This window comes from Canis lupus, chromosome 15, assembly GCF_011100685.1.
Source record: "Canis lupus familiaris isolate Mischka breed German Shepherd chromosome 15, alternate assembly UU_Cfam_GSD_1.0, whole genome shotgun sequence".
In the NCBI taxonomy this organism is placed as follows: domain Eukaryota; kingdom Metazoa; phylum Chordata; class Mammalia; order Carnivora; family Canidae; genus Canis; species Canis lupus.
The window spans coordinates 14,824,137-14,838,690 of record NC_049236.1 but is presented as its reverse complement, the minus strand read 5'-3'; the positions used below and the strand labels follow the sequence as shown (position 1 = coordinate 14,838,690).

The following is a 14,554-nucleotide window of genomic DNA, read 5'->3' as shown; positions in this document are numbered from 1 at the left end:
TTTTCTGTGCCTGTTCCCATTCTGAGGCAATATTGCTAAACATAAAAGTCCTTTAACCTGACATGGCATTAAGGCCTAGTTGCATATTTATGTTCCCATAATAGCTTGTTTGGAGACCGTATTTGAGTTCTTTTGCTTGTGTTAGAATGCTTAATGAAAAATGGCAGAGGTAGGCACGTTATACCCAATTCATGCATTGTTATGTGCCCCCCAAAGCCTATTTTTAATCACTTGACATTGCTATTTATTAGCAGCCTGTCCTTAAAGGCAGTTGACTTGTGAGTCTATGTTAATATGGTGAAATATAGTGTCAATATGGCTACAAATTTTAACATTATAGTGGAGTAAAACAATTGGTTTTGGTACTGCTCACTCAATTCTGTACATGCTAGAGCTGGCTGGAGTCTGTGGCATGCTCATTGGTTAGAGTTGCTAAGGACTGTGCTTTTCTCTTCACAGCTATGTTGTGGGAAAGCTAGTCTCTTGAGCATTCTTGTTCTGAATAGACTGGAGTAATTTAACTTTTGTACTTTCTCAGCTTGTTAGTATTACATAACAAATGGCTGCTTAAAGACACCAGGAACACTGGCTGGGTTCTCCCAAGTGCTGCTGGCTAAATAGATGGGAGCTTCTAGTAACTAAGAGACTACAGTAGCTAATCTTTTTGATCTGAATGATCCAGATTGACTTTTAGAAGAAAGACCGCCTTCTGATCAGTGAAGATGTAAACAACAGACACTATAGGATATACAATCTAAATCTATATTATATTTGAATTAGACTGTAATCACTGACTTCATATGCAGTTCAAATATTAACTGACTTAGCATCTGGCGTGTTCTACCTCAGAATATAGGTTATTTGACTGGCATATATTGGAATCTTGACTAGTTAGAAGATAGCTTTAGTATTCTCAATACTGAGGAATTTTTGCTTACAGAAACTGAAGGCTCAGAAGAGGAGGATAAAGAAAATGACAAGGCTGAAGAAACACCAAATGAATCACTTCTTGAAAACAAGGTAAATTATTATTCAGTATCATCTTCAGCTTTCTTATTGTAGGACTGTAGCTTACTAGGGTAGGCCTTATCATAGCCATTTCTTGGTTAGGGATTGGGGACCCTTTATTTGTGCCTAGAATCCACACATCCATTTAATCCCAGGATGTCCTATCTATTAAGATAGGACCCACCAAAAAAAAAAAAAAAAAAAAAAAAAAAAGATAGGACCCAACATGTCACTGTTAGATACCATTCACATAAGGTGATAACTTGGAGAAAGATTATAGGGTTTTAGGTTTCTGTAGGTTTTAGGGAGAAAGTCTAAATTTTGAATCCTATATCCTGTGGGTTTTTTTTTTTTTTTAAGCTGTATTAAATGATACATTTAGATTTGTGATCTAAAAATGCCTGTCTTCTGAATAATACCAATGATTTGGATATACCTTTTAGTCTCTTCAAGAAAACGAAGAGGAGGAGATTGGGAATCTAGAGCTTGCCTGGGATATGCTGGATTTAGCGAAGATCATTTTTAAAAGGTAAAACTTTTAGTGTTTCTAGGCTCAGGTTGGGAGTTTGGAGGTTGGAAGTAGAATATCAGTTAGGCTTGGATGAATGCTATTAGGATTTCTGATCTTTTCCTTTCAGGCAAGAAACAAAAGAAGCTCAGCTTTATGCTGCACAGGCACATCTTAAACTTGGAGAAGTTAGTGTTGAATCTGGTAATACATTTTCTCTTTCCTTTAATGTTCCCCTCTACCCAATTCTTCCTCTAATTCCTTAAAATTCAGCTTAATTGATCATCAATTGTGGGCAATTGGAATAAGATTTTATTTGAGACAGAGAGGACAAGCAGGGGGAGGGACGGGGGAGAAGCAGGCTGTCTGCTGAGCAAGGAGTCTGACACCAGGCTCCATCCCAGGACCCTGAGATCATGACCCTGAGCTGAAGGCAGACTCTTAACTGACCCTGGCAGTTGGCTTTAACATGGCAGTTGGTTTGGGTTCCTATAGAATAGTGGAAAAATCTCTTCTGAGTCTTTTTTAGTCATTTCCCCCCACCCCCACCCCCAGTTTCCTGTACAGTGCTCTAAAATTAGGAGTATTAAAAAATAAATAAATAAAATAAAATTAGGAGTATTAGGACACCTGGGTAGCTCAATGGTGGAGTGTTTGCCTTCGGCTCAGGCCATGATCCTGGTCTGGGGATTGAGTCCTGCATCGGGGTCCCTGCATGGAGCCTGCTTCTCCCTCTGCCTGTGTCTCTACACCGCACCCCCGTCTCATGAATAAATAAAATCTTTAAAAAAAAATAGAAGTATTATATATTAAATCCCATCCATTTGCTTGCTATTCTTTTTCTCTTTATTAGAAAATTATGTCCAAGCTGTGGAGGAGTTCCAGGCTTGCCTTAACCTGCAAGAACAGTACCTGGAAGCCCATGATCGTCTTCTTGCAGAGACCCACTACCAGCTGGGCTTGGCCTATGGATACAACTCTCAGTATGATGAGGCAGTGGCACAGTTCAGCAAATCTATTGAAGTCATTGAGAAGAGAATGGGTGAGTGATCATCAACTGTTTGTTGATAAACTTGACTGGATCCAGTAATCAACAAGATTAAAAAAAAATGGATCCTTTGGTGGTAACTCTTACTGATCACTTCAGCCTGTTCTTTGTAGCTGTACTGAGTGAGCAGATGAAGGAGGCTGAAGGATCATCTACTGAATATGAGAAAGAAATTGAAGAGCTGAAGGAACTGCTTCCTGAAATTAGAGAGAAGATAGAAGATGCAAAGGAGTCCCAGCGTAGTGGGAATGTAGCTGAATTAGCTCTGAAAGCAACTCTGGTTGGTTTGGTTTCCTTTTAAAGTTTTGATAATAGAATGTTTGATATTGTTGGAAGGCTCATGGCATTAATGTTCCATTTGCCTAGGAACCATGACATGGTTTCTAGGGAGTTGGTGGTTCGAAAAAATGTGAGCATTTATCTAATTATTCTTATCAAATGGTATAATGCTTAAGAAATATACTTTGGAGCCAGACTGGGTTATATATCTGTATGTGACCATGAGCATGTTACTTTAGTGTTTGCTTAATAAATGTAAGCTATTACTTCCATCTTTGAGAACTCCTCTGTATAGATTAGTAAGGTATTGATGGCTTTTAGCTTTGGCTCTGCTTTTGACTGCTGGAATATCAAGGAGCTTTCTATGCCACAGGTGATGACATGATATGGAGGAGTTAATTTAACATCTACACTGTGCCTAAACCCCCAGTTTGGGGGTAGCAGGTGCAGGTAAAGTGGGGATGGATGAAATTGCTATTATATGTAGGCCCACTAGTATTGAGGTCTTAATCAGTTATTTCATAATTGGTAGATACCTGTGGTAGGTGTGTGGGTGATCCTGGTACGTTCTTTTCTGGGGCCCACTTGGGTCTGTCCCCTCTCACACAGGTGGAGAGCTCTACTTCAGGTTTCACTCCTAGTGGAGGCAGCACTTCAGTCTCCATGGTGAGTATTCAGGTTATTTTTGTCACTTAATATTAGGCCTATTTGTGTCCTGTGTAGTTGTACATTGTTAATAAAGTCCTTTTTGTCAGGTTGCCAGTAGAAAACCAACAGATGGTGCTTCCTCATCAAATTGTGTGACTGATATTTCCCACCTTGTCAGAAAGAAGGTAAATCTACATGTGGTCATTTCCCTTCTGTTTTCTTTCCGTTTGCTTTTGTTTTGTTTTGTTTTTTGCTTCACATGATACATGAGTAATCATTTCCTAGTATTTGGTGTGATAAGGCATTCGTTTTGTGAAGTTGGTGAGGATTTGAGTGACGGTAGTTTTCACTTGAATATGTGTTCTGACAATTTTTCAGGCCTCTTTTGGCCCAGGACTATCAGGGAAAGCTGCTGAGAATTGCTTACGTCGGCTCTTTTTCTTTGATAGTAGTCATTGAGCTGCAGACCTGCTGATAGTTAAACTTCTGAGTCTGCCTTCTCCTGCTGGTTACAGTAGTTTTTTTCTCTTGTGGGAGACTGATTCCTTTGTTTCTGGATTCACAAACTTGGGGTTGGCTTACTGTTCAGATCTATTCCTCACACTCACCCAGATCTATTCCACCCTTCCCAGGAGAGAGGCTGGATTGGTATGTTGTGGTTTCTAATTTCTTGTACGAGCAGAGGTTGGCATCTGCTTCCTGTGGCCATGAGAGAGGCCCTGAGAGCCATGGATCCCGCTTTTGAGGATATCTGCACCATGGGGTGGCAGCAGTGGGGGAGGAGAGGTGTGAAGGGGTTGTTAAAGTTTTGCAGTTCTTGTAAAAAAGCATTCAGCACATTTGTGAAGCCTTCACAATTATATCTTTAGAGGAAACCAGAGGAAGAGAGTCCCCGGAAAGATGATGCAAAGAAAGCCAAACAAGAGCTGGAGGTCAATGGAGGCAGTGGGGATGCCGTCTCCAGTGGAAATGAAGTTTCAGAAAACATGGAGGAGGAGGTGGGCAGTTAAAGAGGGCTTGGACTCTTCTTGCCTTATTTCCCCTTGTTCTCAGGCCCTGGGGAAGCTAGTCCTCCTAAGTGCATGTTCCTTACCTTGAGACTGTTTGGATTACTTGAATGTAACCCTTATAAGAACAATGCAGGGAACTCTTTGGTTATAGAATGTAGGATGTCTCTCTCATTGATGAATGGAAACTATATACATATCATAGGTCCCACTCTAATGAATGTATGAGAAGGCACTTGATTGGCAAGACCATTGGGTTACTTCTGCTTGTTCCCTTTCCAAGTAATGTATGAACATTGGCTCTGTCAGCCCTACTATAGAGAATTTAGGATATGGCCTTACATTTTGTGGTAATTGTCCTGTTAGTAGTGTAGGGAGCCTAGCAGGGTTTAGGAGACCTGTTCACTTGCTCTGAGGCCTGCTTGATTGTATAAGACAATAGCTTAAACCAGGGTCATTTATGCCCAGGCTCCCTATTTATCTTCCAGGCTGAGAATCGGGCTGAAAGCCGGGCAGCAGTGGAGGGGACAGTGGAGGCCGGAGCTACAGTTGAGAGCACTGCATGTTAAAAGAGGGCACAGAGCCTTCCTCCTGAGGGAAAGTGTTTTTGTATATAATGTATTTTTTCACTTTGGGGGGATTCTTTTTGTATAACTTCAATAAAGATTGTAAGCAAAGGTTGAGGCTTTGATGATTTTTTTTTCTTAAATACTGGCTGAAACTGTGCCTTGGAGCACTCTGGGTTTATAGAGTGGTCAAAGGTGTACCCCTCTCCCCCTTTCTGTACTGATCTGTTGGAAATTCTCATCCAAGTTCCTGTCTAATGTGGAGGTGATCAAATCAAGCATAGCCATAGGCCCTTTGTTTTCCAATGGTGCTATATATTTTTCCCATTTTAAATACCGGACTGCTGTCTTGAAAACCCCTTCATTTTGGTGCTTTCCTTTGATGGGGGCTATAGAAGCAAGACTTGATTAAGATCTTTGCTCTTTGGTGCTGATACTGTTTGATGGACTTTGTGAGCTGGTAACCTACCTGCCTGAGCCAGGCCCTAAAGTGATAATTTTTATGCACCTAATCTCCAACTGGGGGTCAATAATTCTGTCCTGGTTTAAAAAGAACTCTGAAGAAAACTTGTGAGGGAGGGGTGGAGGAAGGTGACCCCTGAAGAAAACCGGTTTGCTAACTGTGGAGAATTGAGCTTTCTGGTTTGAAAGTGGCTAAGAGACTGGATGCTTTGAATGTAGTTGGAACAATCTGTGGGGAGGCTGGCTGGTGAAGTTTTGTTTTTTGTACAGAAAGGCTGAAATATATCTTATTACTTGAATCCAAATTGTTACCCATCTGCAGTTTTGACTTCTCAAATAAAGATGCTAAAAAATGTTGCTGGTCTGGACTTGTGTTTAAAGATTTTCCAGTGAGATCCTGTGCTATCTCAAGCATTTGAATGTGGGATGTGGGGTTGAAAGAAACTGGGCCACCAGTTTTGGCTGCCCAGTCTAAGAGTGCTGGTGCTCAGGATTCTGAAAATATTTTTTGAAGATTTTATTTATGAGAGAGAGGCAGAGGGAGAAGCAGGCTCCATGCAGGGAGCCCGACCTGGGATCACGCCCTGGGCGGAAGGTGGCGCTAAACTGCTGAGCCACCTGGGCTGCTCAGGATTCTGATATTAAAGCCATCCCCTTGAGACCTCACTCCTGTTCAGGGTGCAAGGCTAGTGGGAGACCCCTCTTGCCTGAACTGCTTCTGCCCCCCGTGACCCTTAGTTTAAGAACCCGTTACAACAAAACAAAAAACAAAAAACCCTTTACGCACCAGTTACTATTGGGATCCGAATTCCAAACAGGGCCTGCCCTTACCTAATGGGATATAGTAATTCTGACCACCCACAGGGCTACTTTGCTGCACTGGACAGTATTTCAGAAACTGCTATTTGAATGTCCAATGTCCGAGGCAGTTTTTCAGTCTATATTTTGTTTTCTAAAGAAATAAAAGGGAAAATGGTTGCAATTTTTCTGGGCTGGTCATGGTAACTCATGGCTCCAGAATTTTTGGCTTTGGACTTCCCGAAGGTACCCCTGTATTGCATGTTCTTTTAAGTCCTGAAGATTTTAGGCCTTTGACCTTTGGTTGACACTGGGTTCTGGGGCTAGGCCGGATATCAAATTTCAGCCAGATTTTACAGGTGACCCTCTGTAAGTGTGTAAGGTATGGGAGCGCCGTTTATGGGGACCTTTATAGCCCCGAAGGCTTCCCAGGGGGAAGTCCTGAATGAAGAAGTGTGGCAACAAGATGGGCTTTAGCAAAACAGCAACAACAAAAAAATAGGTGAGAACAAATTTATCAAGTTCCTTTAACAAAGAGTGCCCCCTGCTCATATTTAAAGAATTTATATTCCAGGCAATATTGCAAGAACTCACATGGGGTGGGGGTGGGGAGAAAAAAATCCTGTTTTACAAAAGGAAAACTGGTGAAGAAACGCCAAGTATTTGTGGAAGGTGGTAAAGCTGTGCTTGGACCTCCTATCTTGAGCTTTTATCTGCTATTTGCTGTCTAAAACCCCCTGAGAACATGGAGTAGTAAAGCTGCAGTTCTGGCAACAGGCCTCATTCTGAAGTCCTAGTTCTGTGTATGGGAAGCTACTCATGTCCACGTTCCTTAAACTCAAAGCCAGAGGGAGTGGGTCAAAGCTGGGATGAGGGCCCAAATCCTCATCTGTCCTTGACTCTGCTGCTGAGGGGCTCTTCTGCAGGAGGAGGGGGGTCGACAAAGCCAGCTGTGGGGACAAGGTAGCTTGCTTCTAGTGAAGGTGAGCAGGACGTCTGTGGAACAGGGAAAAATTTATCTTTAGCAAGAGGTTAATATCTTGACTACCTAATGTAAAACCAGGTTAAAAGCCTCACTGCTGATTTTATCCCTTTACATAGTTAAAGGAGTTAATTCACAGAAAGCTTGGAACACATTTGTTGGTGCTCAACAAATGCACTGAACCACACCAATGACACCTTGGTGTCCCCAGCTCTAGGCAGGCCCTCACCGGAGGTGGGTACTGGTACTCCTGGGTGTTTGTTGGGTTGATCTCTGCCAGTGTCTGGACACCCGCATCTCTTGCGTTAACCAGTCTCAGAAAGAGCTCGGCCTGACCTACCTGGAGAGATGAAATGGTACTGCATCCATCTGTACCTGGAGGAGCACCTGGCCCCTGTCCTCCACACTCACCTGGGGAATCCCATTCAGCTGTCCAAGGCTAAGGCTGGGGTCCAGAGGGAGGGCCCGAAGTGGAAGACGCCAACGTCCACTCAGCACCCTTTGATCCCAGTCAAAGAGCACCAGGGAGGCCCAAGCCTTGGGCCGTGGTTCCCCAGCCCCTGCCAGCCCCTGCCAGGCCTGTAGCTCACAGACCAGGGATACTGATGGTGAAGGTGGCAGTCTAGAAACAACCAAAACAAGGTGTCGGAAGCCAGAACTGTTCTTTCCTTGGGCAGCTCTCCGAGCCAGCAGCCCTGTATACAGATGAGAAAACTCAGCAGGATGAGGGAAGAGCCTCAATTAAAAAGCACCGGAGTCGGTCTCCACGTCCTGACCTGGGTACAGGCTGCCTGCTGGCAAGGATGGCACAGTTGCCCACAGGCCCCGGAGCTGGAGGTGGGGGCAAGCAAAGGGCTGGAGGCAATGCTGTGGCCCCTCCTGTATCCTGTCCATCGCGGGTCAAGCCAGTTACCAGTTGCACCCAAGTCCAAGAAGCCTCAAGGCCCCGAAGGAAGTCATAGAAAATGACCAGGCCAGCCCTGAAGAACACAGGTCTCAGCTGGCACCTATAAGCCCCATCACCCCCCCACCCTCAACTCTCAACCCTGACCGCCCCACCCCAACCCTGGCCCTCACCCGTCAGTTCCCCAACCCTAGCTCTTCCTAGTAGGTCTCCAGTTCAGAGTATCAGAAGAGGGAGCAGGCCTCACCCAGGGTCGTAGGGTGCAGGGCCCAGAACGTCAGGAGCGGGCAGGAGGAAGTGCGGATCCAGGCCTAGGTTTCTGGTCATGGTTCCCAGGGCCCGCAGCTGTGAGTGGGGGAAGCGCTGACTCCGGCGCGGCCCCAGGCGCCTCGGCTTCCCAACTACCCAAACCAGCTGCCCGGGCCCCACCCCCTGGGCCCTCACGGCCTTTTCGGCGCCACTCAGTAGGACGCCTGCCGAAGGTGGACGCGGCGGCAGCGGAGGAGCCACCGGCGGCGGGAGGCGTGGGGGATCTTCCCTCCTCAGGTACCGGCTGGGATCCACCACGGGGCGAGGCTCCCTGGGCCCTGGGAGCAGAGTTAAGGGTAGGGCAGCCGTGCGCGGGCCGCGGCAAGTACCAGGGCTGAGAGGCCCTCTCCCTGGCGGCCGGCGATGGCGAGGGCAGGAACGCGCAGCCACAGCGCGCCCAGTCCCCACGCGTAGTCCCTCTAACCCCTTCCTCTGAGCTCGGCCTCCTGGGAGAGCGAGATGGCGCGGGGCAAGGGCGCTCGCTGACCCCAGGACGCAGGGCCTGCGCCCCTCTGCATCCGCAAGGCCAGGATTTCTGCCTCCAGGCGCCGGTTTTCAGCTTCCACTGCCAGAAGCTCCTCCAGGGCGGCACCTGTCCGTCTTCCTGCGATGAAAAAGTTTGTCACCTCTGACCCCTGGTGACCAGCTGGTGCGATCGGATCCGAGCAGCTCTCTCCAGCTCCAAAGCCTCTGGACAGGGCTGGACTCACTCCAGCTAGCCGTTGCCACAGAGGCACCCACGGTTTCCACCTTCGGGTAGTTCCCACGCCAAAGCCGCCTCCCGCCCGCCCTTTCTCCTCCCAGAATTAAGGCCACGGCTTCCGAGAGGCCCTCCCGCTGGCTCCGCCTGTTCACCTCTGCGGGGCTGCAGCCGCCGCAGATCCAGTGCTGATGCCTCCACTTGCAGTTGGCACATGTGGCCCAGAACGTCGGGGTTCCGGCCCCCGCCTCGAACGTAGGCCTCACGCAGGGCCCTGGGGACGCAGTGGCCGACAGGACGCAGCAGGGATTTTCCAGGATTGAGCAGCGCTTCGCCCCAGCCGCCCCGGCCCCCGGTCCTTACCCGATCTCGGCAGCCAGAGTCGCCGGGGTGGCCTGCAGCACCGGGCAACACAGCTCCGCCTCTCGCGAGGCGTGGGGCCGGGTCCTGGGGCCGGGGGGCGCGGACCCGGCGTTGCGGCTCCCGACGCCCGACGCTCGACGCCAGGCCCCCGGAAGCCCCGCCCCCTCCCGGGGGCACGTGCGGCCCTCCGGCTGCGAGGGGGCCTCCGCCTTGCGCGCCATGCCCCGCCCCGGCCCCGGCTCGGCCCCGCCCCGCCCGCCCCGCCCCCCGGCCGCGCGCCGAAGTCCCCGCGGCCGCTCTCACCCGGGCTCGGGCTGCAGCAGCCGAACCTGCGCCCCCAGCGCGTCCAGAGCTCCGCGCGATCGCCTGGCTTCCGCCCGGAGTTCTCGAAGCTCCCGCTCCAGGCCTCGGAGGCGTGCTATTCCGGCCCGGGTCTGGGCCAAACCTTGGAGGCGCTGGCTCAGTTCTGAGGCGTTAAGGGACCGAGTCGCAAAGGGTCCGACAAACTCGAAGCCGAGGGCGGGGGCTCCCCTCCCCTCACCCTCGCGGCGTCGCTCCAGAGCCCGGCTCTGCGACTCCGTCTCCGCCACCCGCTTTGCGTGAGTCCCTTGCAGCGCCCGAAGCCGCTCCCCAGGGCTTCCAGCAGCTTCGGCGGTGGGGCCGTGCGCGGGCGCCTCTCTGCGGGGCCCTTCTAGTCCCCTGGGGACCTCTGTTATCCAGGGCAGCATGTCCTGGAGGTACAGCCACAGCCGCTGCACCTGGACGTAATGGGAACCCGCGATCTGTGTTGGGGTAACCTGCCTCAAGATGGCAGGGACCTGGGGGAGGAGGCTTCATTTCGAGCCAGTGGGGAAAGCGGGGAGTACCTCCTCGGTTAGCTGCTTTAGAGCCAATTCGCTGGCCTCCTGGTCTGGGAGGCCCTGGTGTTCTTGTGGCACAACCTGGCGACAGGGCGTGGGGTGAATCCGAGGCTCCGAGTTGCTTCAATACCCACCCGTGCAGCCACGGACGGGCCCTTTCGAGGGGGGTGACCCGGGGTCACCTCGCGGGTCAGACGGCCAATGCAGAAGCGCTGAGTGTGGGTGGCCAGCAGTGGCCAGGAGCGGAAGACCATGTCACAGGACCCGCAGGACAGGAGCCCTGGCTCCTCAGGGAACGCGGCCATGGGACGGGACCCTTCGCTCTGCCAGCCGGGACCTGCGGGAGGGAGGACAGAGCGGGGCCAAGGGGGAGGACGAAACTAAGCCAGAGGCTGAGACAAGGCCAGGTTGGCCGAGTTTACAGGATTGTGTATGTTTGGGGAGGAGACTCCGCTCCCCGGGCAGCAACTACAGGTCTGGGCAGGTCTGGAACATGGGTGGGGAAAGGCTGGTCACCCTGGAAGGAGCCCCCGCTTGGAGAAGCGTCACCAAGTGGACTGCACGCCATTCCATGAGCACGGTCGAGGCCCTTCCGAGGCTCCCCCTTGAGTTTCCTGCCCTGGCAGCTGCCCCAGGCCAGCTCGGGGTCACACACTCCAGTCTCCACCAGGGAAGAATCTTGTCCTTGTTTTGCCCAAGTGGATGTCGCTCAGGTTAGTGTCACTCCCCATGCTGGGGAACACCTGGGGAAGGAAGCCGTCTGCCTTTGTGGGTTTTGGGCCAGGGAACCTGTCCCTCCCCTAAGCCGAAGCTCGACCGCAACCACGGCTTTTGCGGCACCAAATCGAGCAGTTTTTCCCTAACGTGCATTCCCGGATTCCTGTTTTCTTGAGTAGTTTCTGTCTCTCGAGGGAAGAGAATTCGCAGCCCAAGGGATGAAACATCTGGGAGGACGTAAGGAAGCAGATGAGGGAATCCAATGTAGAAGGGTAGGTATTCCTTCACGGCAGGCTGGCCCCCGGGGCCCAGCAGGCCTCCTGTGCTGACCCAGCTCGGCCACTTCCCCATATGTACTCGGCCACCAGTGGCAGGAACTCTGGCAGGGACTCCCGTTTCTCGGCTCCTTTTCCTAAACAAGCAGGGACGGACTGCGGTAGCCTCCCCCCGCACCGGGTAAGGCGGAGGTGTGACCAGCAACAGGTTACAAGCGTTTCAGCGCATGTGATCTCAGCCAGCTTAATTTCAAGCAAGCAAAAGGGCAGATGCTAAACAGCTGAGCCACCCAGGCGTCCCTAATTTCCAGTTGAATGCTTTTACAACTTAACTCATTTTACAGTATTTCACGGATTCTATGATGCACTTTTTTCCCCCCTCACATTTTAACACTGAAATCAGGACAATGGAGTATTGTAATTGGCAAGGTTTTTTTTTTTTTTTAAAGATTTGATAAGAGTCAGTGGGGGTAGGGGCGGGGGGGTGGGTGGGGGAGAGAGAAGCAACTCCTTGCTGAGCAATGAGCTGGACTCAGGGCTTCATCCGACAACCCTGAGATCATGACCTAAGCCGGAATCAAGACTCGGAAGCTTTTTTTTTAAGACTCGGAAGCTTAACAGACTAAGCCACCCTGGCGTCCTACAACTTTTCTTGTTTTAGAGGAAGTCTAAACATTGTCTGAAATTGTCATTATCTAACAGTCTAAATTTTTAAAGATTTTATTTATTAGAGCAAACACATGGCAGAGGGAGAAGTAGGCTCCCCACTGAGCAGGGAGCAAGATGTGGGGCTTGATCCTGGGATCATGACCTGAGCCAAAGGCAGACACTCAACTGACTGAGCCACCCAGGTGCCCCTGTCTAAATGTTTTAAGACATTTTTTAAAAACATAATGTCTTAAAAGATTTATTCAATGAAATATGATACAGTTCTTACTGCTCTCATCTCAACCACCATTGCCGCATGAACTGCTGACAACACTGGGAGAGACCCTGTACAGGTGGCAGATCGGGTCTCTGCCTTCCTAGCCTTTAGAATCTAGCAAATGTCCTGCAGCTCTTTCTGCCCCTAGCCTCTATCCCTTCTGGAGACACTCCCAGTTGGTGATCTTTCTAACATGCAATCAGGGCTGTTACTGCTGGCTGTCTCCCATGAAAGTACGATCTCGGACCCCTATCTCCACTGGGGACCGTGCAGAGATGGCCAAAGAGTGCCAGTGTCAGGAAATGCTTACTGTAACTTCTTGTCCAACAGGTTTTGGCCTAAGGTTTCAGTTTTAATATAACTGTTTATTCTCTTCCCTCCTGGGCCGGGCATCCCCAGAGCTTTGCAAAATGCCAGGGCTGTAAAGAGACTGCTGGGAAGTGAACTTTGCATGGAAACTGTGCCTCCTCTACTGGTCACCCAGACAGCACAGGCTTTCCCGTGTTCTTATTTAGCAGGAAAATTGAGGTACAGGCCTTCCTTAAAATAGGCACAGTGATACATACCCAGGCAAGTGAAAATCAGTTTCAGGAAGGAAACTTGGGTTTCTGATTTTATTACTGATAATTTATTGCACAAGTTTTTCTGCATCAAAAAAGTATCTGCTAAAAGGAGAAACAGCTGTGTCTGAATTCAGACTTCCTTCAGACTTCTGAAAGTATTTCCCCCAAAGAATCCACTCATCTAATTTTAAAGGAAATATACTTCTTACACAAGACAATCCAAACTGATGCAAAATATTTATTCCAAGTTAGTTATTTTATGCAGTAGTTTTTCCCCTCAACAGACTTGTGATAACCACATCTTTTAAATCTGTAAATAATGTTATCAAAATAATCTTAATCTTTGAAATCTCACAAAAATTTATATTTTACAATCCACCCTGAATATCAAGGCTGCAAGAATAACACAACATTTCCTATATCCAAATATTTTACAGCTGTACCCAAAAAGGAAAAGAAAGAAAGAAAGAGAAAGAAGAAAGAAAAAACCATGTATGCTTGGTTAAGGGCTAACGTTACCCGAGCAGCCAAAAATAAAATAAAATATCCAAATTATTAGCATTAATTTAATACAATTATAACTTCAATAGTCACTTTGTCATTGACAATGATTGCTTGAGCACAGGGGTGAGTGCCCCAAGGGCTGGTAGTAGAAGCTGTCGCTGCAGACCGGTGTCTCCTCCTCTCTGCACAGCCAGCTCCCACCTGTGCATCGCCCCATATATACTGTGTCTGTGTGTATGTGTGTATTTAAAAATTCTTTCCCATCACACAAACTTCTATTAAGCAGATAACAGGGAAGAACAACAACAACAAAAGCTAAACAAGCCAATTGCTCTCTCTTTGGGATATGATTATTTCCCTTGTGCATGAAGTATTCAACAACATAAGAAAAGGAAAAGAACGATTTCTTTTGTATACTCCCTAAACACACAAGCTGAGTTCACTGGGTCAGATTTGTGAGCGTTTATATGCCTACTTCCAGGCATCGTCATCAGATGTTTCGCTGCTACTGGTTTCCGTGTCTGAGTCCTCAAACTCTGCTTTACAAGTGCTTCTCCAAGCGGAGAACAGGCTGGAACCGCGGCTCTGCAAAAAGCCATTCTTCCCAAAGCCGTTTCTTCTCAGCTACGGTTAGCACAGGAAAAAGAGAAAACTGTCAAAAACTACAGTGGCAGCGGGCCCTGGAAAAGGCCAGTACTCAAAATTCTAGACAGAATATAGAGGCGGCCCCTCTTTAAAAAAAAAAAAAAAAAAAAAAAGATTTATTTATTCATGAGAGACACAGAGACACAGGCAGAGGGAGAAGCAGGCTCCGTGCAGGGAGCCTGACGTGAGACTTAATCCCGGGTCTCCAGGATCATGCCCTGGGCCAAAGGCAGACCAGACAGACTGCCCAACAGCTGAGCCACCCAGGTGTCCCAAGAGGGGGCCCTTCTAAGAGATTCAAGATTTCTTATAGCTGTGCTTTTCAAACTTTATTTTTTATTTTTAATTATTTTTTATTTATTTATTCATGAGAGACAGAGAAAGAGGAAGAGGGAGAAGCAGGCTCCATGTAGGGAGCGCGATGTGGGACTCGATCCCGGATCTCCAGGATCACACCCTGCACTGAAGGCAGGCGCCAAATCG

The 14,554-nt window shown here is 48.7% G+C and overlaps 3 protein-coding genes across 8 annotated transcripts in view; 1 reads left to right on the top strand and 2 right to left on the bottom strand.

Annotated features, from left to right (window-relative positions):
* The window catches only part of NASP (nuclear autoantigenic sperm protein), a 40,281-nt gene extending 35,102 nt beyond the window's left edge, over nucleotides 1-5,179 (top strand). For 3 of the 4 annotated variants that reach the window (XM_038558219.1, XM_038558217.1, XM_038558220.1), the window contains 9 exons: nucleotides 941-1,020; nucleotides 1,452-1,537; nucleotides 1,647-1,720; nucleotides 2,370-2,558; nucleotides 2,678-2,844; nucleotides 3,453-3,509; nucleotides 3,599-3,676; nucleotides 4,361-4,489; nucleotides 4,987-5,179. In XM_038558219.1, the coding sequence (XP_038414147.1) occupies nucleotides 941-1,020; nucleotides 1,452-1,537; nucleotides 1,647-1,720; nucleotides 2,370-2,558; nucleotides 2,678-2,844; nucleotides 3,453-3,509; nucleotides 3,599-3,676; nucleotides 4,361-4,489; nucleotides 4,987-5,067 (941 nt within the window). In that variant the 3' untranslated portion in view covers nucleotides 5,068-5,179. The remainder of the gene's footprint in view (nucleotides 1-940; nucleotides 1,021-1,451; nucleotides 1,538-1,646; nucleotides 1,721-2,369; nucleotides 2,559-2,677; nucleotides 2,845-3,452; nucleotides 3,510-3,598; nucleotides 3,677-4,360; nucleotides 4,490-4,986) is intronic. The other variant, XM_038558218.1, reaches the window with a different exon arrangement.
* Nucleotides 5,180-7,040: 1,861 nt separating this feature from the next.
* Nucleotides 7,041-10,840, bottom strand: CCDC17 (coiled-coil domain containing 17). The gene is given in 15 exon segments (XM_038557639.1): nucleotides 7,041-7,215; nucleotides 7,217-7,320; nucleotides 7,536-7,646; nucleotides 7,718-7,928; nucleotides 8,083-8,286; nucleotides 8,458-8,555; nucleotides 8,682-8,751; nucleotides 8,928-9,097; nucleotides 9,287-9,309; nucleotides 9,375-9,493; nucleotides 9,583-9,666; nucleotides 9,886-10,048; nucleotides 10,124-10,340; nucleotides 10,449-10,523; nucleotides 10,625-10,840. Coding segments are annotated over 15 exon segments (1,947 nt in total). The 5' UTR covers nucleotides 10,748-10,840.
* A 2,124-nt stretch (nucleotides 10,841-12,964) lies between these two features.
* Nucleotides 12,965-14,554, bottom strand: part of GPBP1L1 (GC-rich promoter binding protein 1 like 1) — a 61,555-nt gene continuing 59,965 nt past the window's right edge. For all 3 annotated transcript variants that reach the window (XM_038558212.1, XM_038558211.1, XM_038558210.1), the window contains exon 12: nucleotides 12,965-14,050. In XM_038558212.1, the coding sequence (XP_038414140.1) occupies nucleotides 13,898-14,050 (153 nt within the window). In that variant the 3' untranslated portion in view covers nucleotides 12,965-13,897. The remainder of the gene's footprint in view (nucleotides 14,051-14,554) is intronic.